This window comes from Drosophila subobscura, chromosome A (genome assembly GCF_008121235.1).
Source record: "Drosophila subobscura isolate 14011-0131.10 chromosome A, UCBerk_Dsub_1.0, whole genome shotgun sequence".
NCBI classification, from domain to species: domain Eukaryota; kingdom Metazoa; phylum Arthropoda; class Insecta; order Diptera; family Drosophilidae; genus Drosophila; species Drosophila subobscura.
In genome coordinates this window covers 14420987-14443303 of record NC_048530.1, presented here as the reverse complement: position 1 = coordinate 14443303, position 22317 = coordinate 14420987, and the positions used below count along the sequence as shown (strand labels likewise).

At 48.7% G+C, this 22317-nt stretch overlaps 5 protein-coding genes and 1 long non-coding RNA gene across 6 annotated transcripts in view; 2 read left to right on the top strand and 4 right to left on the bottom strand.

Annotated features, from left to right (window-relative positions):
• Nucleotides 1-1106: 1106 nt before the first annotated feature.
• On the top strand, nucleotides 1107-3256 carry LOC117895726 (protein Cep78 homolog). Its single transcript, XM_034803584.1, is given in 8 exon segments — nucleotides 1107-1417; nucleotides 1469-1659; nucleotides 1718-1771; nucleotides 1774-1896; nucleotides 1964-2102; nucleotides 2162-2696; nucleotides 2754-2928; nucleotides 2996-3256. Coding segments are annotated over 8 exon segments (1767 nt in total). The 5' UTR covers nucleotides 1107-1128.
• A 228-nt stretch (nucleotides 3257-3484) lies between these two features.
• LOC117903292 (kinesin-associated protein 3) lies at nucleotides 3485-8445 on the bottom strand. Its single transcript, XM_034815222.1, has 9 exons — nucleotides 8093-8445; nucleotides 7508-7625; nucleotides 7100-7265; nucleotides 6689-7042; nucleotides 6479-6615; nucleotides 6231-6419; nucleotides 4683-6167; nucleotides 4358-4623; nucleotides 3485-4293 (listed from the first exon to the last, which is right to left on the bottom strand). The coding sequence occupies exons 1-9, from the start codon at nucleotides 8413-8415 to the stop codon at nucleotides 4149-4151; spliced, it is 3183 nt and encodes a 1060-aa protein (XP_034671113.1). The 5' UTR covers nucleotides 8416-8445; the 3' UTR covers nucleotides 3485-4148.
• A 687-nt stretch (nucleotides 8446-9132) lies between these two features.
• LOC117903030 (uncharacterized protein C1683.06c) lies at nucleotides 9133-10615 on the bottom strand. The gene is made up of 3 exons (XM_034814761.1): nucleotides 10163-10615; nucleotides 9644-10093; nucleotides 9133-9569 (listed from the first exon to the last, which is right to left on the bottom strand). Exons 1-3 carry the CDS (start codon nucleotides 10415-10417, stop codon nucleotides 9189-9191), a joined length of 1086 nt encoding a protein of 361 aa, XP_034670652.1. The 5' UTR covers nucleotides 10418-10615; the 3' UTR covers nucleotides 9133-9188.
• A 1091-nt stretch (nucleotides 10616-11706) lies between these two features.
• LOC117903029 (pyrimidine-specific ribonucleoside hydrolase RihA) lies at nucleotides 11707-21897 on the top strand. Its single transcript, XM_034814760.1, has 3 exons — nucleotides 11707-12023; nucleotides 12090-12929; nucleotides 21859-21897. The coding sequence occupies exons 1-3, from the start codon at nucleotides 11793-11795 to the stop codon at nucleotides 21880-21882; spliced, it is 1095 nt and encodes a 364-aa protein (XP_034670651.1). The 5' UTR covers nucleotides 11707-11792; the 3' UTR covers nucleotides 21883-21897.
• LOC117903032 lies at nucleotides 13142-20184 on the bottom strand. Its single transcript, XR_004649473.1, has 3 exons — nucleotides 20175-20184; nucleotides 19938-19943; nucleotides 13142-14103 (listed from the first exon to the last, which is right to left on the bottom strand). It is a non-coding gene; the product is annotated as an uncharacterized LOC117903032 (long non-coding RNA).
• LOC117903028 (glutamine-dependent NAD(+) synthetase) overlaps nucleotides 13142-22317 on the bottom strand; it is a 29799-nt gene continuing 20623 nt past the window's right edge. The window contains exons 3-6 of the mRNA XM_034814759.1: nucleotides 17038-17308; nucleotides 16758-16847; nucleotides 15271-16704; nucleotides 13142-15208 (exon numbers count right to left, since the gene is read on the bottom strand). Of these exons, the coding sequence (XP_034670650.1) occupies nucleotides 14509-15208; nucleotides 15271-16704; nucleotides 16758-16847; nucleotides 17038-17183 (2370 nt within the window). The 5' untranslated portion in view covers nucleotides 17184-17308 and the 3' untranslated portion in view covers nucleotides 13142-14508. The remainder of the gene's footprint in view (nucleotides 15209-15270; nucleotides 16705-16757; nucleotides 16848-17037; nucleotides 17309-22317) is intronic.

Sequence of the window (22317 nt, the reverse complement as noted above, 5' to 3'; positions counted from 1 at the left end):
TTCACAGTGGCGCCCCAACACAGAGCGGCCAACTCTCGAACTACGATATTTTAGTTCCATAAATGGCCGTAATAATCACGGTGGCGCCACTGTGCGAACGCATTTTTAGTTTAAGAAATGGCCGTCGTGATCGCGGAAGCGCCACTGTGCTAACTACGTGGTTGGTTCACTACAAGAAAGTGTTTGTTGTACAACAATACCAAAACATCTTTTGATGTACAAGTTTTTTTTTTACAACAAATTTTGAGAACAACGACAGAACAGTTTTGATTTCTTCTTTTCTCCTATATTTGTGGGCCGATCAGAATGTGCCACACCTTTTCGTAATCAGGACAACTTCCCCGATCCTTTTCAATTTCTCTCGCTTCAAGGACATCAAGGATTAAGGATTCAATTGCACACATTTCCCATTCCCATAATAAATACAATTGATGTTAGGTATACGTATGTATATGTATACTTCTTTTATTTGATATCTTCGCCTAGAATTGATTCTTAATTGCTTGGTGGAGGCACAAAGTTGTAGACGACAAATATCGGCACAAATACAATATACCCTATTTACTCTTCGAGTACCGGGTATAAAAAATCACACGCTGTTAACGGCCCATTACCGTTCTCCATTAACAGCTCATTAGCAGCTGTTAGAGCGCTCAGTGAACGGAAGATGGAGGAAAGCTAAGGAAACAAAAAGAGAGCATGATTGAAAAACTGAAACAAATCTATTAATATAACACGATTGAGCATGATTGAACATGATTAAACAACTAATAGTCCAAAAAGCTAAAAGATAAACCAAAAGTTCCTGGCACAGTTCTGTTTTTAACATAAAGTTTTACAGGAACTGTAAGTTTATGCAGTGCTGGATAACAGGCTTTACCGATATATATCTAATAAAATTGCAAGGTGTGTGACGTAGAGAGGGAAGACCCAAGGCGGAACAATTCAAAACGGTTGGCAACAACCGAAAAAACAAATGTTCCCAATCTGACTGACTCCCGACTAGAAAAATATTCAACAAAGCAAACCGTTTAGAATTATTTCGACTGGTCGTTCAAGCCTTGAACTCAAACCCAGTCACTATTAAAACAAAATTCGTCTCGGAACAAATAAGAATAGAAACAAAAAATGTCGCTTTCAACGCTTAGAGGTTCAGCAGCCAAGAAGGTAACGGTGCCGGCAGTGGCCAAAAAATCGAGCAAGTACCGTTCGTTCTATTTTCGGTACTTGGAGCTATGCAGAGCTCAGAACATAACAGCTGTGGCGGAAATTAAGAAGAATTCAATTGAGAAGAACTCTCTGGAGTTCGACGCTGACAAGCTGAACGTCAGCGACTGGTTGCTGGTCAACGAGTCGCTCTACAATGATCTCTACCTGAAGAGCCTGGTGCTGCGCATGCGGTGCACCTATCAAAACAGTAAGTAGAGGGGCAACTGCGAGACTAAGACTAAGGGACTCTTCCATGCAGACACAATCGAACCCATCGACACGGAGAAACGTGCTCGAGTCTACACACAGCGCCCCGTGGTATTCACGCGCTTCATTTTCCGTGGCCTCGTGGCGTCTATTGCCAATTGTGTGACGAACAACACGAATCTGACAGTAATCCAGCTGGAGGGTCTGCCCCTCTATGAAGGTTACATTGACTGCATTGCCAAGGTAGGACCATGATTTATCCATAGATTAACCAGCATCCAACCCATAACTGTGCTTCTAGTCGCTGGCTGCCAATGATCGCTTGGAGACCTTGAGCTTCCGCAAGTCCTCCATTGGGGGGACAGAGGCTGCGAACTGGTCTGCGATATGGCCAAGTACCTCAACCGCATTGCATTATTCGATCTATCCGAGTGTCGCATCACCGCAAAGGGAGCCCTTCATGTGGCCAATATGATCCGGGTATTGGTAGAGATCATTTTGCATTGGCTGCATGCTAATCGGAGTACTTGTTGTCCCCCCCCCACAGATGCAAAAGATAGCCCGTTACACGGAGGGCTTGGAGCAGACTCCAGCTGCCACGCTGCTGCTCGCCAACAACCCCAATATTGGGAACGAAGGACTCAAATTGATTGCCGAGGCGCTCAAGGAGGATGCCTGGCTAAAGGGTAAGTGGCAGCAGCTGACACGTGCCATCCCACACTAAGAACAACTCCGGTCCGTGCAGTCGTCGACATGCAGGGCTGTGGCCTGACTGACATTGGAGCCAATTTCATACTCGACTGCCTGAAGGTAAACACTTCCATCACGGAGTTCAATGTGGCCAACAACGAGGGCATCAGCCAGCCACTGCAAAGCAGCCTTCGCGAACAACTTGGCGGCACCACCAAGCTCGAGCAGGAAGAGGAGCCGGAGTATGTTGTCTGCGCATTTGACGGTCTGCAGAGCCTGACCAAGGGCAAGAAGTACACTATGGCCGAGCTGTGCGCGATTGAGAAGAGCCTTGAGGAGCAGCTCGCCGTCGAACGGCAGCTACGCAAGAAGGCCGAGGAGATGACAGCAATGCTCAGCGCTCAAATTCTGGCAAAAAACAAAAGCCCCGTGGACTCTGTGAAGGAAGAGCCGGCACGCAACTCAAGCCGCGTGGATGACAAGCAACAGTACTTAAGCCAAATCGAAGAGGAGTCCATCGAGGCCAAGCCCGCCTCCATTCCACACATGTCCAACGAATGTTTGGAAATCAACGAAGAAGTCCAGCAGGAGTAGGTTCAGCTGTAGCCCCCTCTGTGCATTCCCTGACTTTATATTGTATTTCACAGATCACCGAAATATCTACAGACGCTGTTTACCGGACACATCAAGAGCTCTGCCGCCACCCCGACAGCGACTCCGTGCAGCGAGCTGGAGCCAATGATGGTCAGCCACTTCGAGGAACAGCAGAAGGCCCTACAGGAAGACAACAAGTCGGAATATGAATTCGCCAACGAGCGCCACGTAAGTCTCAACTACCATTTACATCAATTTTCCCCTTCATTCACCTTTGTGCCAATTCAAATCGCAGGTGCCATTCGATCAGTTCAACGGCGACGCTCTCGTAGCCAAGGACAATCGCAAGCAGCTGCGTGTTGCCAACGAAGGAGCTGGAGACGGCGTGTCCAACATGATTGAGCGCTTTGAGCAGATAATTGGGGAAGGTGTCACCACGCAGAGCCGTCGCAATCCAGTGTGTGGCCCCAACGATGGCGCTGGAGACGCCAAGCAGTGCAAACAGGTGCAGCAGCGTGGCCAAGGCCAGGCGTCACGCCGCGGAAATATTGATTAATGTTCAAAAATAATTTAAAATGTTCATTGTTTATTTTATATGCAAAGGCAATTAAAATGCCACAAAACGGAACTTCCCACCGCGTCTTTTGTTCCTTTGTCCAGCATGCGCTCACCCGAAAGTGCCGATTGGTGCTAAATTAAATTCATAAATGAGACCCCTAGAATCATTGATTAATAATACAAAAAACAACACACTTGCTCGCACACACATTTGCAAACATTTACAGTTGATTTGTTTATATTTTTTGTGGTTTTTCTCGGTTTAATATTACAATTTGACTTTCGTTTTGTAAGTTATGCAAAAAAAACAGAAACGAAAAAAATATCAACAATGACTAAAGTAAAAATACAACTAAAAACAAAGTTGCACATAATACTTTTGAGTGTGGGTGGCAGAGAGTATTGCACAATTATTGTTGTTGGATTTGGTTTAGGTTTTGCTTTGACTTGGGCGAAACGAGGAGGGGATTGAGGATCATCATTATAATAATACAAGGCATCAATAAATTAAGTATAAATAAATAACAAATAAACAATTTATAATTATGTATATAAGATGTAATTAATACGAGTACTCGCGATTCTCCGTGTCTTTCTGTCTGGCCTGTGTGTCGCGCCGTTTGTCATTGCTTGAGTACAAAGTGGCCGCCGCTTCGCCACAATTATTTAACGTTTTAACGACAAACGAGCATCAAGCGTGGAAAATACGTATAATATAATAGTTATATATCTTCAATATAAATAGGTTCCGCCACTTGCCCAAGTTGGGGCGGTTGTGGGTGTGTGGCGGTTTGCTGACTAAACATTTACACGGGACTCCAGCGAAAGCTTCTTTGAAATTGAATTGAATTGCATTTGTAAGTTTCGATTGTTTCGTTTGGATGGGTTTCCTAAGCCATCAGCAGCTCCTCGTGCAGGCCGTCCGTGTCCAGGGATTTGTTTGATTTGAACATGAAGTTGTTGTCGCTTGAGCCCTGAGACTTGGAGCTGGATGTCATGTTGTACAGCTCATCGAGATCCTGGCTGCGTCGATAGCTGCTTGCAATAACCAAATGATAATACGGAATAATAATAGTATTTGTGAGAGAGTTTTGCTTACGTGCTGAGTGGCCTGCTGTAGGTGGACATGGCCGGACTGGCCGGATTGTTGTTGCTGTTGTTGCTGTTGCTGTTGTTGCTGTCATTGTCGCCGTTCATGTCATTGTTGTAGAGATCGCAATTGTCCAAGTACTCGGAGCGCAGATACGTGTCCAGGTCGTTGTCGCACTCATCCTCCTGATCGGCATAGTCCTGCTCGTTATCCTGATCCTGTTGCGACTCCACCATGCACAACCATTGCGAATTATGATTGCGGAACTTCTCCAGCTGCAAAGGGAAAGGAGATGAGACCCAGCTATTGGGGTGCTGCCTTGAACTGAACCCACCTTAATCCGCTTGGCCCACTCGGTGTCGCTGATGGCAATGATGTCCAAGCAATAATCGCACACCTTGCGTATCTCCTCGTTCTTGTCGTGCATGAGATCAATGAGGTAAGCGGGCGATTCGGTCTCCTTGATCATATACTCGCGCGTGCTTTCGTGCCTGAGGATCTGCTGGAACACGTAGATAATCTGTAGAACAATCTCATCGTCCTCCTGCTTGGCCTTCAGCAGCTCGATCAATGAGATGACCACCTTGGCCCGACAGAAGAGCAGAGCGCACAGCTCGTCGCAGGCACAGGTGCCCAGATACACGATCGTGTCGAGCACCAAATCATCGAGACGCGAGCAGGGCACCAGCAGCTGCCTGATCCACGGTATTAGCTGGAAGTTCTGCAGTATTTGCGAGTAGTCCAGATCGGTAAGCGAGAGATTGCCCAATATGCCAAGGCACTCGACAATGAACGCCTCATCGTCGCAGATGGTCAGAATGCGTGCCAGATCGCCCACATAGTCAATGAACTGCAGCTGCAGCGACTCGTGCTGCGACAGATTGCGCAGCAGTTTCATTAGCAAAGCATCCTGATACTTGAACGCACGATCCATGAGGCTGTGCAGACGCTGGCCATCGACCATGATCTGGGCGTTGCGTCGATTCAGCGACAGATTAATACAGAGGGCAATCAGATCGAGATCGACCTTTACATTCAGATTGAGTATCATCGCATCGGTGGCCATTTGAACGCATTCCGTCTGCGTGAACATGCCCTTCACCTTGTCGTCGAGGCTCATGTGGTAGAGTATCTTGACGGCAATGCCATGATGTTTCTCATCGTTGATGAACATCACCAGCATCGGCAGATAGCCGGCGGCAATCATTTTGCGCCTCAGGCCCCCATCGAAGGAGAGATTGAAGACCAGCTTGAGGGTGACCTGCACCAGGTCCGTGTGCGTGCTCTGGAACAGCCGCGGCAGCTTGGCCACAATATTCAGCGAGCACATCTCGTCCTTGTTGTCGCCCACAATCGACAGCTTCTTGAGGAACGTGCTGACAAGCATCAGCAGATCAATATTTTGACGATCCAGCGCCTTGACCAGCATCTTCACTATGTGCTTGCGTCGCATCTTCTCCTCCAGCTTGACATTCTCGGCCATGTTCAGCAGCAGATAGAAGGCCACACGCAGCAGCTGCTCCTGCTTCTTGGCAAAGATCTTCAGCTGTTTGTTGAGGCGATCGATCTCCTCCTTTTTCACCTTTGGATCATTACGATCCAGCGACTCGTTGCTCTGAGCCTTCAATTCGGCTGGCACAGAGCTGGGTGGGTCTACTGCGCCGCCACTGCCAACGCCTGCACACAGAGCCTCGTGATAGCTGCTGTTGAGGATTTGACTTTTGATCAGCGACGAGGACATGGAGCCATGAAAGCTGCTCCAGTTGCCCGATTTGGGACGCTGCTTCAGTTCGGGAATGCGTCGACGTGGTGGCTCCATCTGCAAACACACAAGAGATTAGGAGAAGGGCACTCACGGGAGGGAGAGCGACCAATAACCAACCTCCTTGGGCTTCTCCTCATTCATGATGTCCAGAAAATCATCTGTGCTACGATTCAGCTTCTCCTTGCTGGCCTTTGCCGAATGCGGTGTGGAGGAGCCATTCGGCTGCTTGCGCACATCCAGCTCATTCCTCATTGTCTCATAGCGTCTCAGCTCATAGTCGATCACATCCATGCACAGCGAACCAATCTATAAAATGGGCCAAAATTAATATCCGCTCAATGGCTAAATGGTTGCATTCCCCGCACCTTGTACTGCACTATGAGTGGATGGAACTTGGTGTAGGTGGAGAAGCAAAAGAATATATAGATGATGTTCGTCGACAGGTCGAGACTTTTGCGCCAGTCCTCGCGCAGTACCCGGGACAAGGCACTGAGGCATGCTTCTGCAAAGAAACGAAAAGAATAAGCATCAGAATCGAAAGTCTCAACACTGTGGAAGATTCTTGGAGACTCTACCATTCTTTTCGAGCTCCTCTAGGTTATCAGGATTCCGTGCCATTTGCAGTATCATGGCCGAGCCGCGTATGCGTTCGCCCAGCTCCTCGTACAGCAGCTCCACATACTCGTCAATATTGTTGATGGACACATCCGCTGTGGGCGTGGAAGTGGCCAAAGCATGGCCACTGCCATTGGGAATGGATGAGCCAACGCTGCCAGCGCCAGTGCCAGTGCCAGTGGCTGTGCCCGTGCCTGTGCCTGTGCCACTGCTGGACATGGCGGCCACACTGCTATGCGAACGGGCCGAAGAGCGTGTGTGTGAGTTATGCAAGGCAGCCGACCGGCGGCTGTGTGTGTTGTTGTCGGGTATGTCTATAAAATGATGAGAATATTTTATACCAATCAAGATGGTACCAAGCGAAAACCCACCATTGCTGGCATTGTCCTTGCGATTCTTCAAATAGAATATGATCTGTTCGACATCGTTTAGCTGCGATTTATGAATCAGATCGCATTTGTCCACCACCTCGCGGGCCAAGGCAGCCGGATCGGTTTTGGTGTTCAGCGAGCGAAGCCTGATGATTTTCTGGCAATGCTGCGAAGTTGACAATAAATAATTAACAATTAATTGTACACAAGACAAGCGAAGCCAACTAGAGGGACGAACGAACGAACGAGACGGGGTAAATGAGGGCAAAGACCCCACACTGCCGACCGACCGACCCGTCATCGACCGCCGACCCCGTTTCATGGCATCGATTGGCCAGGCCAGGCAGCAGCAGCAAGCAGCTCAATGTCAACCGGAGTAGCCTCCCGCCCCAGCCCCTCGTACCGTACCTTCTTCTCCTCAATCATTGGATTATTGGGCTCCCCAAATACTGTCGCCTCCAGCTGATAGTTGACAATCAGCGCCTTGTCCGTGGGATGCGGCTCAATGGAGCCACCTTTCCATCGCCTAAAATGGTAAAGAACAAAAAATAGAAATGCAATCAGCAGAGACCGAAGCAGATACAGAGATAGGCAGAGGGAGAAAGGGAGAGAGGGAGCTGCAGCATTGGATTGTTGGATCAATCATAAATTATGCGGTTCAATGCGTAATGAGGTAATAACAATTCCTTTGTTCTGGACTAATGTTTCATAATTTATTTTGTTTTCTGTTGCAAGACATACACACACACTCACACACACACACAAAGCACTCAATACGCACACGCATAGTAACAAAAGGTTGCGGCAAGTGGAAAATCAATAAAGAGCCAGCAGCAAGGTGAGTGGGTTTTCGCGGGGGGCAACCTCCTCTCACTCTTCTGACATATGACGCGCGAGTCGGTTTTTTTTTTTTGGTACTTCTCTTTCGTTTGTTCTTCCACTTCTACACCCACACACAAAAAAAAGCACAAGCACTTGGTACTACATACGCACTTTTTAATAAACTTTGCGTCATCATTAGTTTGCATCTCTGTGGATTTGGTTTTGGCCAAATTTGTAGGATGAAAACCAAACTCCAATTCCGTTGTGGTTGTTGTTGTGGTTCTGGTCGGGGGGCGGCAGGTGTCACTCAGGCAGCAGAAACTGCTGCTGCAAGTGTCGCCTCTTTTTGGCCGATCTTCCTCTGGATGCTGCTGCTGCTGTCTATGCGAATCGCCGGCAATCGCATTGATTATATAATAGATGTAGTGTATCACAATTAGAAGCAGCACAAAGCCCGATATTGTTTGGAAAATTAATAACAAAACAAATTGCATGCGACTCCCCGATTCTGGACCAGTGTGACCGCCGAATTATCGATCAAATATACCGTGAGACCATCAAAAATAAACCAAATCCTATTCATTTTAAATAATATACCGCAAATATACCGTAGTCTTAAATCATATTCCTCGACTTTGATGTTCTATTTGATAATACCAGCTTGCAAAGACTTTTAACACTAAAACAATAATTTAATCCGATTGAAGAATCAATTTGGCTTATTATAAACACTCCTTTTTATTGGATTGTGTACCGTATGGCCGTATATCTTACACATTTTTATTTGAATTTTACATACAAGCCAAATAAAATCACCCCCTCAGGTAGCAAGGGAGCTTTCATGTGTCATCGGTCGCTCGATACTCGTCTAGTGATGTTAAATATACTTCGATTTGCAGATAAATATTTATCTAGGACAAATTTGTGGAACTACGGAAGTTTAGGAAATGGTGTCTAATCAACATTAATTAAATATTTCTTCACACACTGAATTCAACAGTCTGATCTGGAGTTTGTAGCATAATTTTGAATTTACATATAAATCTTAGAGCGCAACAAGTGTCATCGCTAGCAATTGATGCTCCGATTGTAAATACATACATAAATGCCCGCCCACCGACTGTCGGCGCTTATCGACGTTCAAACTTTCGGCAAACAAAACTGATTTGAAAACATAAATCCAACACGCACTAAGAAACAAAGCATCTATCTAGGTTACGCTAATTGTGGGTTTTAATGTTTTTATTTGATGTACTAATCGTATTTGTTATTTATTTAGCAGAAATTCGCCACCATCCAGCCCCGCCACCCACTCGACAATCCGCTTGAAGAACTCAGAGTCCACTAGCTCGATGATGCGCACATTCTCCGGATACTTTTCCCGCTCCCGCAGATGATCGAGCACCATTTGGCCGCGGGTATGCGTGCCGCGCAGATCAACTGTGGCATGCCACGTGCTTTGCTTCCGCACCAGCCGGTCCTCGAAAAGCCAAACCGCCACCACAATGGCGTCGCAGGGATTCCACGTGTCGATCCCATACTGTTCGATCATAGGCAGCCACTGGGCGCTCTCCACGCGGTTCAGCAGAGTGATGGCCGAATGCTGGACGGACGCCGCTCTGGCAGCGAACTCCTCCAGGCGCCAATTCTACGGGCATATAAAAAAAACAAAAATTTTTATAAACCTTCTATCCAGGAGGATACCTCTTCACTTCCACTTACAATGTGTATGTTGAAGCGCTCTGGGAGACAGGGCTCCCAGGGCAAAATGGTGATCGGACAATGTGTCTTGAGCAGCACGGCGTGCGCGGCCTCCGGATCGGAGTGGAAGTTAAACTCTGCGGAACGAGAGGAGTTGCCCACGCCCTGGTAGTTGCCGCCCATGATGTAGAGGTCCCTCAGCTGCTGGCCGAACTCCTCGCCGTACATGGTGTAGCCGAGGGCGAGATTTGTCAGCGGCCCCACCGCAAACACGGTGATCTCTTTGGGTCGCTTGCGGCACAGCTCGTAAATGGCGGTCACCGCATGCTCCGGCTGCACGATGCTCTCCAGCGACTCCTCGCTGTCGCACACCGCCAGGCAGTCGCCGAAACCGTCGCGTCCATGGAAATACTTCTTGTCATCTTCGCTGAAGCTAATCAGGGGCTCCACGGCACCCAGATAGATGGGCACCTGGAATAACACACGCACCAAAGGATTAAATGACCCACCTTCACATGGACACCTCCCCCCCGTACTCACATCTTGTCTGTCGCAGGCGTTGAGGATGCGTCGCATGTTGCGCGCCGCATTCTCACGGGTGGTGTTGCCGCAACCGATGGTGGTCACGGCCAGGAGCTCCACCAGCTGGCTGCGCTCTGCGTGCAACAGCAGCAACAGGGCCCAGGCATCGTCACTGCCGCCATCACAGTCGAGTATCGCGTACCTTCGGCCAGTCGCCGGCTCTCCCTCGCCCTCTTCCTGCTTGTGTGCTGCTGCTGTACGTCCGTCTGCCATCGAAGGCGAGCTGTGAGTGCGCGCACAAATGGGGAAATGGGAAATGGAAACCGGGAATCGTTCTGTGGATCGGACACCGGCCCACACGACGCCTGCAGCTAACCACCAGCTAAGCTAATCTGCGCTCCATTGTACGCTCTTTGTGCGGGCGGGTGCTGACTTCGTACCGTCCGTCGTCGCTTGTCATATTTGTCGTGTATCGGCGGCACTGAAACCAACCCACTATTCCATAGTGATATGGGCTGCTCGGAATTTCATAACGACGTACATGGTATGTGCATATGCCTTCCAATAACCATGTGCCACCGTGCATGTAGATATGCAGTAGTTGTCGCTCGTTCTATACTCCATATTTAGTAAATCAGCTGAGATTGCACGAGCCAAAGCAGACAGACAAAGAGCAGAGCGGGAGAGGATTGCGTGCACTCTGCACACACACAAACACCACAACCTTTGATACCCTGCAACGATCATTAACGGAACAAAGGGATTTCTTTCTTCCAAATCACTTACATGTGTACTCTTTCGTAGTGCAATAAAGAAACACATAATTGAATTTGTTGAATTTATTTCCGTGGAACTTGTGTTAAGGCCAGTTAAAGCTGGACGCATCAGCAATATGAGCTGCACAATTGAGTTGCGGCAGGTCGCCGCGTCGCGATAATGAAACTCGCCTGCGACAAGGCAACTTTCGACATTTTCGAGCAATCCAAAGTAGAACCCCAGACGTGGGATAACATGAATACATATGTACATCCATACATATGCATGTAAGAGTATATGTAAGTCCGTTATTTAATTTCCAGTTAAATAATTATACCCTGGCACACACGGGTATATTAAATGGATGAGCTTTAGCATCTAAATATTCTTTATTTCTTTGATATTTCGCCAGGTATGAGAGGAAGGGATTTATGGAGTTTGGACCATTTCATAGCTGCAATAAATCAACTAAGAATTCACACGATCGCGTGATCGTTATTCATACATAGCTGTAATGAGGCCGCCAAAGGTATCTTTAAGTCGTATGAACAATGAACGCCTATTGCTCGCCCGAGACAAACTTGCGTTTCCACATGCCGCCCTCATTCTCTCTATTGCACGTACAAACAACACCTTATACGTAAGTCTCATAAATTAAATTGCTTGTTGAACACAATTTAGATTAATTTTTTGTGACCCCCACCCATTACCCCACCAAGCCAGAGGCCACGATAAGATAAAAGTTTTAGATTTTTTTTGAGCCTATCGAATGAACGATAGTCCGTCAGCTGTTTTTGGCGATAGCAAAACAGAAGCAGTAAACAAAGAGGAAGCGAAACGAGTGCAAAAGAGAGGATGAACACGAACCCCTTCAGACATCAGAATCATCACCATGGCGACGAACGCCTGCGTGTCCGACTGCGACAGCTTTGTGGTCTACGACTGCGACATCGGCACCGACGATGCCTGGGGCCTGGCAATGCTTCTGCGCGCGGAGAGCCTACGCATTGCTGGAAGGAAGAGCTTCAGGGTGGCAGCCGTCACCTGTGTCCAGGGCAACACCAGTGTGGACCATGGCACACTGAACGCCCTCCGCGTGCTCTCCACTTTGGATAGGCTGGATGTGAGTATTCCCAATCAGTATGATCAAATTCTTCTTCAAGTTTGCTCTCTTCTGTGGTCCGAGTAGGTGCCCGTCTTTAAGGGTTGCGCCGACCCGATTGTGCCACGCACTTGGGCACTTAAGTCCCAGTTCCATGGCGTGGATGGCCTGGGCGATGTGGGCGACTATCCGGCCGTGAATGCCGACCAACTTCTGTCCGAGGAGCATGCGGTGAATGCCATGTATCGGCTGGCCTGCCAGCGCCCGGGAAAAGTTGACTTTCTGCTCTGCGGACCCCTCACGAACTTCGCCTGCTGCATTAATTTATATGGCGATGCGTTCCTGGACAAGCTGGGCGGCGTCTACATCATGGGCGGCAACATCCTGGGCAAGGGTAACGTCACAAAGAGCGCGGAATTCAACTTCATGATGGACCAGGAGGCGGCGCACGTAGTTCTCGAGCGTCTGAAGCGACCCGCTTTGATCCTTCCCTGGGAGCCCTGCATCGATGGCGAATTCGGGCTGACCCTCGACTGGCGGCTCAACGTGCTGGGCGCTGTCAAGCATCCGTTTGTTGAGCTCCTCACCCGCGTCGAGCGATCGATGCTGGTGCCGCGCGGCTTTGAGAAGTGGGTCAGCTGCGATGCTCTGCTCACAGCCGCCTATCTTTTCCCTCAGCAAATGATCGCCGATGAGCGGGAGTACTACGCCACCGTGGAGCTGTGTGGCGTCCATACCCGCGGTCAAATGGTGCTGGATCATCTGAGAGGCAGATGGGTGGACGCCATCCATGGCAAGGCGAAGAATGTTCGTGTGATCCGTCGCCTCAATGCAGAACCCTTTCGCACAATCATTTCGTATGCGGCTTTCCTGCCACAAGCGGACATTGATATGGAAAAATTGTGCAAGGGGGAGCAGCAGCAGCAGAGCTAGAAAGGGTCCCCAGGACCGAGGAAAGCACTCGTGCCATTTTAAACTGAACAGAAATGTCTTATATGTATGTGCACCTCCTTGTTTTGTATTTTAAATAAATTGATGGCGAGTTCTGTTCCCAAAACAGAGTTCTAATCCCTGATGACGAGCAGATCATCATCATGGAGTTGCTGCAGCTAAAAGACAATACACGGCGGTAGGCAAAATCAAACTACAAAAATGTCTGGTGTATATATTTCCTTGATAAATGTACAATCAGTGAATAAATTGATGCGAGTGTTCCATAACAGTGTTCGAATTAGCGATGCCTCGTGCACAAAGTCTCTAGGTGTATTTACTAATATAAGTATCAGTTTCTATATAGTAATTTATATACCATAAGTATATGCATTTAACTAAAAAACTAAATACATTTTGAATCTCACAAGCAGACACCATCGTCCATCGGAAAAGGCAGCAGCCAGCTAAGATATACTCGTATCATTTCTATTGCAAACACACGCGGGCCTGTCTCTCTGCGTTTTTCTGAGCGCGGTTTATGGTCGGGTTGGGGCCTGATAAGCCAACAGGTGTCAGCTGCGAAACAAACAAAATGCTCACAATTTACGATTTCTTTTCTACCTACATAATTGACTCTAAGCTGGTTTCGTTTTCTATGTGCAGACAGATCAAATACACTTCCTGCAGTGCGTTTCAGGGACTAAGGGCTTTGGATTTGGATGCTTTCTACATACTATTCTCATCTATGTAAGTGAGTTTGTTTATTTCGTTTATTTATCCAAAAAGGGGCAGTAAATACTCGTAGAATCGAAACGATTTGGTTAAGGCTCACTAGCTTCAGTTATTGCTTTCAATTAGTTGTACTAGTAAGTGGATTTTAGGCATTTGTTTTAGTTTAGCTTAAAAATTAGCCTACATCAATTCCTACAATTCCTTAGCACCTATGGCTGGCTCTGAAACGCACTGCACACAAACGAACAAAACAAATATTGATCTCCCCAAAAAGGTGCCTAAATAAAAGCTACTATCAAAAATCACACATGAAACTGGGCATGCACAGGGCCACAGGGGGGGAAAGATAGTACAAAAGATAGTACAAATTTGGACAAATGGTTTTCATCCGATTATATAGGCACTAGTCAACAAAAGACGACATTGTGTTGTTTATCTTAGCAGATAGTTGGGTTTTTAAATACACATTCAAATGATGAAACTTGAAGGAAGTGAAAAATCATATTTTGGGGTTAACATAAAACAAAAATTCAACAGGAAAATAAGGTACTTCGCGCAGTCGTTCTTCGACTGTCTAGCATGGGGCAGATGGGGAATATACGAGTTTATATGTATATAATATGCATTTTTGTATGTATAATTAGGAATAAGTCAATGTTTTTTGTTTGAAGATAAGGCCAACTGGAAAAGGATGCTCTACAAAGGCTTTTAAGTGTGTTTTTGTTGTGTATCTATAAAGATGTGAACAAGATTTGAATGGCTAATCAATCCTACATGTAATCCTTGTAAAAAAAAAAACAAACAAGAATTCCAACAGTGCGTTTCGTTCGATGCTTAGATCCTAGACAGGTATCCCAGTGCGGTCTTTGATTTTTCCCAGGACATTCACATGCACCTTGGAGTAGCCGCTGGGCTTTTTGGCCAGGCCGGGTGCAGCGGCGGCGGCAGCGGCAGCAGCTGCCAGGGGTACGGCCGCCGTTGAAATGCCCACATCCAGGGAGGCCGAGCCCGAGGCCGAGGAGAGCGGTGACGAGTGCTTCGAGTCATCCAGATGCGAGGAGCGCTGCGTAGATAGCAGCAGATCATCGCTGCTGGGTCGCATCGAGGAGGGTGTATAGATGGGCTGCAGCTTGTCCACCTCATCGTCAATGGCCTTGAACTGCCAGCTCCAGTTGGGCCTGTACAGAAACGGACGATGATCGAAGCGATTGTCATCGGGACTGTAGCTTTCGGCATGCACCGATGGCGTTAGCACGGTCATCTTGTGCCGATTGATGGCATAGCAGCGAAAGAAGTGCTTCACCTTGTCGGCCACCTCCTTCGGGCTGAGGTCGCCCTTCCAAGTGGCCACCAGGCGGCAGAACATGCTGTATGGGCCGCAGAAGGACTGCTTGCGCAGGCGCCCATACTCGCTCAGCTCATCGTAGGTCATGCCCATGTCCTGCTCGTCGGTCTGCTGCAGTTCCCCATTATCCTGCAGCGGCTCCAGCTCGGCGGTGGGCGGTGCCTCAATAATAGACTCCAGCACAGGCAGATTGTACCTATTCGAAACGAGAACCGGGGTCAAGGAAGGAGAATTGAATGCTGAATTTATTATATTTACTTCTCTTTGGCGTAGACCAGAAAGCGTCGCAGATCCGTCTTGGATATACCCCCAATGGGATTAATGTCCGCCGACGAGCAGTCATACTTGGTCAGATATCCACGCAGCGATTCATCCACATTCGCCGAGCCCAGGACAAGCAGGCCACCCGGTCGATTCCTCACCCACAGCATAAGCTGCGCGAAAATGTACGCCAGGACCATGCGCAGGCGTGACTGGATGTTCTGCAGCGCCAAATTCTGACGCGCACAGCCGCCCTGTGTGCGAAAGCGTGGCGTCAGACCGGTGACGGCATTGAAGATGCCCAGCAGGGCATTCACCGCCAGATCGATGCTGATCTCGATGTGATAGCTGCCCAGCTGGTTGGCCAGTTGTGCGGCCCGTCGTCGCGTCTCCTTGCTGCTGTTGACGCTGCCCATGTAGCAGGTGACCAGCAGGCGGTTGCACAGCGTGGCGGCATTGTCGGGCGTATAGTCCGTGTCGGCCAGGATCTTCCGGATGTCGTGCAACACCTGAGCATCGCCCAGCTGTACGGCCTGCACAATCTGGCGGCACATCGAGTGCACAATGGTGGCCGAGCTGCTCGAATCGATGCCGCCGCTGAGCGGCAGAAAGAAGCCGCCCTGGCCGGAGCGACGCAGATAGTCCCAGAGCCAGCAGGCCGGCCCCAAGGCGATTTCCTCCTCGGGTGTGTGGCTGGGCCAGTGCAGCGGCGGCGTTGATGTTTTGAAGATGTCGCTGTGCGTGGACATCTCGAAGTCACAGTGGATCCGCGGATAGTTGGCCGCATTGGCGGCCGCGGTGCAACGCGAACGCAGGCTCACGCGATACGCGCGTATCTCCTCCAGATCAATTGTGGCCAGGGTCACCTCCACGTCCTGCAGGGCAAACTGCTGGCCCCTGGCGAGCAGCTCGCCATTCAGGGCAATCGCCGAACAGCCATTGAAGTACACCCTCTGGCCGTCGCAGCCGCGCAGATTGCTAAACAGATAGGCACCACCCGCCTTGAAGCTGGCATTCCGTATCAGGTCCGAGGTGATGTGGGCCTTGCGCAGCTCCATGTAGCTGCCGGACCCATTGACGATCACCTCCACGCCGGCCAGCGACATTTCGATGTGTTTGCTGCGCACATTCCACAGCTCCTCGCATATCTCATAGCCCAGGCAGGTGTCACGTGTGGCGATCACCGCGTCGCCAAATGGCACCGTCTGCTGCCCCGTGTGCTGCGAAATCATGCGCGGCAGCAGGAACTCCTCCGTTTGCATGGACTTGGTCCAGGCAGTGAACCAGCGTGACTCCCGATAATTGCCATCGTCGCACATTGCCATTTTCGGTCGAATCAGCAGCAACTGGCGATTGAAGAAGGCCACGCGACAGTTGTAGGCCACATTCCGATGCATCACCGGCATACCAACATCCACCAGCATGTTCTCGCTGCAATTATTCACTGGATTATAATTCATTCTTTTGGGTAACAGTTTACCTACCAAATGGGCGACATCATGATCTCCAGCAGCACCTCCCATGAGTGCAGATATGTGTCCGGCTCTCGAAAGTGATCCTCGCAGCTGTAGCCGCTGTTTTGGGTTGAAGGAAAATAAAAGGTTTGTTAGTTTCGTTGCCGCTGCGTTCCCATGTTCCCCGTTCCTCATACCAGAAGGTGGTATTTTCTAGTATGTTTATACACACACACATAAATACTCTTTCTGTGTAGCTTACAGAATGTGGAAGTAATTCAATTGAAGTGAAAGGCATAAGGGCACTTACCTAACCTCCAACTCGGGTCCGGTGCGATAGCTGGCGCCCATATCTTTGGCCTCTAATATGGATTGCAATATCCTTGCCAAATTTCCCTCAAAGTCCAAGGCCCATTGATTCAGTGTGGACACAGCCACAGTTATTTTGCGTCCCATTTTGTATTTATTTTATTTGTATCTCCTGATTGTTGCGAAGTTTCCTTTTTATATTGCTCCTCCTTGCGTTTGTTTAGTTTATTCTTTTTGTTTATTGTCAGTTCAAAAAAATCGGCAGTTATCAACTGGAAAATGGAAACAAAAACGATTGGGAGGTTGAGGGTCTTTAGGCTTAATGAACAATGCAGTTGCAGTTGCAATTGCAATTAATTTGATTGCCGCGCGCGATGCAGCAAACGCGACTTCCTCGAGTCTCTCAGCTCTTGGCTCTGTGTGGTGTTTGGTTCCCATTTTGTGGCCCATTGTTGGTGTTTGTTTTGTTGTGGGTATATCTGGGTCTGTATTGATCAAACAAATGAAGCAAAGAAAGGGCCAGGGGCAAGACAGGGCAGTAGAAGAGGGAAGAGCACCCGCTGACGTAGCCAGGCAATGGATATACTCGTGGAGGGACGGGAATCTCTTTCAGAGATAAGGCAAATCTACTGGGATTACCTCTGTGTGTGATCAGCAAGTTGGGGGAGAATGGTGGCCTTTTATTTTAATCTCAAGGGGTAAACGAATGGTTGAAGCTGTGCTTCATCATTCATCATTCATAGCAGAATTCATGGACGCACTTTTGGCATTTTGGGTGAGCAACAAAAATTGAAAGCATCCCCAAGCAGCCCCACACCACTCCCTCCAGTATGCAAATTTACCTTTTGCGAGGTTACCAAAAAGTTTAAAACACGCAACGCACACTCCTCCTACGCCCCAGCTCCTGCGCCTTCTCATGCGGCATTCATGCATGCCTGAGGTGGGAAAAACTCTGCATTAAGTTCAAAGTTCATTCGCCAAGAAGCCCAACCAGCCACCCACTCCGGGCGCATATTTCATTTCTCCTGGTTTGTGTTGATAGCCACCTGACAGGAGGAACGGAACACACGCTGAAAAGCACCAAAAACACCAAACCTCAAAGCCCAACTGCCTCAAACCATCAAACCAAGTGGCATGCCAGTACGTACGTACGAGCTCGTGCTTCTCACAAAGTTGCGTTTAGAATTCTTTTCAACAATGTCTGAGAGCGCGTATGGTGTGCGTGTGTGTGTGTGGCCTGTCAGGTGGTCTTTTTGGGGGCAGGGCAGCCTGCGTGTGGCAAGACAAATGCATTGAACTTTGAACCGCGCCAAAGTGCACAAAATGCAGAAGCAAAAGCAGAACAAAGCAGGAGCCGGGAAAAAAATGAACACAAAAATGCAGCAAAGGCCGAGACTCAAAGCGAAAAGAGAACGAAACCTTCTGCCAATTGGCAGCCAATTTTAATGGCACATAATCAGTGGACGGAGAAGTGGAACGGGTGGAAAGGCTCACAGAACATACTCTGCATAACGGGTGAACACTGGAACGGTGTGCACAGACTGGAACACACACCGCGAGCGGGAGAGAGTAGAGAGAGAGAGAGAGAGAGAGAGAGAGAGAGAGAGAGAGAGAGAGAGGGAGTGTCGAGAGGGATCTGTTCTCATACGAGATCAAGGCAATCGATAAATATGATTTTATGCTGCATGGAGCACCCTGTTTCTACTCCTTCGCATGTGCATTATTGGAAGCGCTGGCACTACTGGCACGCCAAGCCCAACTTTGGCAGCCATATAGATTACGGGTAATGGGACATGGTACTGAGACTGGGAATCGGGAAGTGGAAATGCAAATGGGAATGGGGCTGGGGCTGGGACAGCAGGCAGCCTGGGCCAGTCGGCTAGGCTGCTGCTGCTGCTGCTGCTGCTGCTACTGCTGATAGCTGCCACTAATGCAACTAATTCGCTTTGATTTGTTTGCCAGCACCAGCACCACCAACAGCCCATACTCCTATCACATTGTCACGAAGTGTTTGGGGCCGCTTTTTCCGGCTGCCAAACGGCATCCGGTAGCCAGTAATCCGGTATCCGGCATTGGTGGCCGTTCATTCACTCGCCACCGGAGGACGACGCGTAGAAACGCTCAAAACAGGGTGGAGAGAGAGTCGAGACGAGAGGAGAAAGTGTGCCGAGTGAAAATAGAAATCATTCATATCTGTGCTCCATTACATTCCGACTGGTAGCAGGCCAGTACTGTTCGGCCTAGACGCACGCAAAACATTGTATTCCAATTCAATTCCTATATTTATTTCCCATTCATAGTAAAACAATTTTTTCTAAAGTTTCGCGCGCTCTTGCACCTACACACACGGACAAAATATTAAGTTCACTCAAAATAATACAAGTGATAAGCAAGCAGAGGGAGCATCAGCAGTCCAGAGCTCAACGATGCAGAAGGATAAAGAAAGGGAGAACTGCGATCAGCAACAGCAAAAGCAGGCGACAAACGATGGTGAGTGCCGCAGGCGAAAGCTTTCATGGTGGTTTAGTGTTTTCCACTTAAAAAATAAACATAAAATGCAGAACATCAAGGGCTTTAGTGCCTCCTAATTGGTACCTAATTGGTAACTTGCAACAAAAACGAAACAAAAATCCCAAGAAATCTATTTATCGCCTTGCTGGGTAGGGTGAAGTGAAGGGAATTTGCGTTTTTCTATTGCCCTTTCTTCTGTTTTTGGCCGTGCAATTTCCGCTTCCGTACGTAGCCTCCTGGCATTTGACGTACCTGACGCCTGTCTGACGTCCGTGTCCGTTCCACCCCGTAAATAGTTTTACAAAAATTGTTTCTTTTTTTGGGTTCTTGCGTCTATTTTTGGGTTCGTAGCTCCAAATGCATATCAATAACAGAGCGGAACACGAGCACCTAGCACTTCTCGCTCTCTCTCTGGTTTGGCTCCTGTCACTGTCTTGACTTGGGACTGCCTGTCCCTATAGTGTGGGGGGATCTGGGGGGATCTGGGGGTACTGCGGGCGGCCGCAGCCAAAAATACTACACGAAACCATTTGAGCAAACATCACAAAAAGGAGACGCAACCAATTGGTAAAGCAAAATGACAACACCGAGTCATGCAAGCAAGCAAGCTCCAGCCCCAGCCCCAACAAATGGAAACAAAGAGAGTGACTGATGGTGGGGGGAGGTGTAGGGTGTTGCAGCAAAGTGTTGAGCCCAGGTTTGGGTAAGAGCAGGGCGCTCCAATGACGCATTGCAGACAGACGAACGATACGGCCGCTCAGGTAAACTGCTTGCTGATGGAAAAGATATTATACACGTCAGGCCAATGGATTATTTAACCCCAATGTTTATTAATTAGTTCCTATAATAGTTCTTTGTCTATATTCCACACTGCCCTATGCCCTGCGCTGCTTTCCATACTCTTTATTGCGCGGCATTGAGCCCCCAGCTCTAAGGACCTCTCTAAGGACGTCCCGCCGTTGCCAGGCCGCTGTCAAATGCCAATAAGCCGACATCGTCTCCATCTCCGACAACAACAATAACAGCAGCAGAAAAAAACTGAAAAATTGGTGCCAAGCGGCTCATGCAAAACACACAACGCGAGGAGAGGCCGCCACGAAAAGAAAGAGAGGGAGAGAGGCATAACCAGAGACAGAGCGAGCGCTCACGCGCTCAAAAAAGTAGGCAACATAGAGAAGGAGAAAGAGAGAAGGAAAGACTGTGCTGTGCACTTTTACAGGTGGGCTTTTGCTCTCTTGCTTACCATTTCGAGATCTGAGAGAGCGGGCAAGATCGGACATCCATGGCTGGATTTCCTATGTGTGTTTGCAATATATTTTAAAACTGCATAAACCATGTTTGGGTCAGGAAGATGGGGTTGGGTGGATTTGTGGTCGTAGCTGGAGTTGAGGCCGCAATGGAAGGTGAGCCTGGAGTTAAGCGGAGTGTTCTTTGTTGCGCTGTTTATAGCCCATGTCGTGCGCAATTTATGTTAATCACAGCCAGAGTTGCCACAAGTCCTACCCGGCCACCTCCGCCAGCAGGCAAAAAACAGAGAGAGAGAGTGAGAGAGAACGCGGTGTCAGTGGTGCCTCTATCTCGCTCTCCCTCTGTCTCTTTCATGACCACTCCAAACCTCCAAAGCCACCCACATGCCCGCTTGTGCCGTGTGTAGGCCTACAACAAAATAGCGAAAAACAATTTTTTTCGGTGCCTTGCACAAAGGCAACGACGTGGCAGCAACAATTTTAATGCCGTTGTTGCCGATGCCGTGGTTTACTGTGATTCGCAATTTTGCCACAGCCCCAGGCACAGGCCGGAGTCGGAGTCAGAGTCAGAGCTAGAGAAGCCACCATTGTCGTCCAAGCTCGACGGAGAGTCAGTCCGCAGTTGCTTTGAGAGCGAGCCTGAGGCTGGCAGCCAAGTGGTCCCGTTACTTACGGAGACTGCAGCAGACAGCAAAGGCAGAGGCAGAGAAGAAAGGAAAGTCCATCCATTATATTCTGCTGGACAATTGCGGGCGAGCGAGTCTTTGTCCCGTTATTCGTGCAATCTATTCTTTTGTATTATTTTGTGTGTGCGCCGCGCGTGTTGTTTCGTGCCTCAAGTGCCCACTGAGTCAGCGTTCTTTGCACCACATGGCGGATGAGACAATAACAGTTGCAACAGCAGCAGCCGAGGCATCATCCTTCAGCTGCCTGCTGCGTACATTGAGCGCAGCTTCGATAAGTCGCCGTCATCGGCATCTAATCAAGCCGACATATCAGCCCTTCATTCAGCCTAGGATTCATCCTCAGCAGGCAGCGACAGAGACTTCCAGCGAGCGATGCTACAGCAGCAGCAGCTGCAGCGATGAGGAGGAGGATGAGGCTGACAACAACAACAACAGTGGCACACACACTCACACAGGCGAGAGGTTGGCAGAACAGCAACAGCAGCCCGTCGGTGTCGTCGACGAGGACAGCGTTAATGTAAATTTGGTGAGAGCAAACTTCAAATGCAATGACATGGAATGCTCTCTCGTCCTGGGGGACTATGTGAATGGTGAGTGTCTCCGTCGTCCCTCGCGGCATCACATACGCAATCTAGGTGCTGCTCTCAATGAGAGCACATGTATGAACGTGCAAGCAGCAGTTTAGATCAAAGACTCATATAGACACCCTCGGGGGGATACAATTAAGTATAATTCCCAAAGTCCATAATTCGTTTTTCACTTTCAATTCATGTTCGCCGTTAGTCTCTGTCACAATTATTATTCCGTTTATTTTGGCTGTAAAAAAAAACTCACCCA

What these genes read in the sequence shown, in the direction of transcription:
- LOC117903292 (XM_034815222.1), bottom strand. Translation starts at nt 8,415, where the DNA reads ATGCAATTTGTTTTGTTATTAATTTTCCAAACAATATCGGGCTTTGTG. An exon ending in CAATGATTGAGGAGAAGAAG is followed by an intron (nt 7,266 to 7,507) that starts GTACGGTACGAG and finishes TCAACTTCGCAG; the next exon opens with CATTGCCAGAAAATCATCAG. An exon ending in ATGAGGAGAAGCCCAAGGAG is followed by an intron (nt 6,168 to 6,230) that starts GTTGGTTATTGG and finishes GTGTGTTTGCAG; the next exon opens with ATGGAGCCACCACGTCGACG.
- LOC117903030 (XM_034814761.1), bottom strand. Translation starts at nt 10,417, where the DNA reads ATGGCAGACGGACGTACAGCAGCAGCACACAAGCAGGAAGAGGGCGAG. An exon ending in ACGCCTGCGACAGACAAGAT is followed by an intron (nt 10,094 to 10,162) that starts GTGAGTACGGGG and finishes GTGTTATTCCAG; the next exon opens with GTGCCCATCTATCTGGGTGC. An exon ending in AGCGCTTCAACATACACATT is followed by an intron (nt 9,570 to 9,643) that starts GTAAGTGGAAGT and finishes ATATGCCCGTAG; the next exon opens with AATTGGCGCCTGGAGGAGTT.
- LOC117903029 (XM_034814760.1), top strand. Translation starts at nt 11,793, where the DNA reads ATGGCGACGAACGCCTGCGTGTCCGACTGCGACAGCTTTGTGGTCTAC. An exon ending in CCACTTTGGATAGGCTGGAT is followed by an intron (nt 12,024 to 12,089) that starts GTGAGTATTCCC and finishes TGGTCCGAGTAG; the next exon opens with GTGCCCGTCTTTAAGGGTTG. An exon ending in AGGGGGAGCAGCAGCAGCAG is followed by an intron (nt 12,930 to 21,858) that starts AGCTAGAAAGGG and finishes CGAGCGATGCTA; the next exon opens with CAGCAGCAGCAGCTGCAGCG.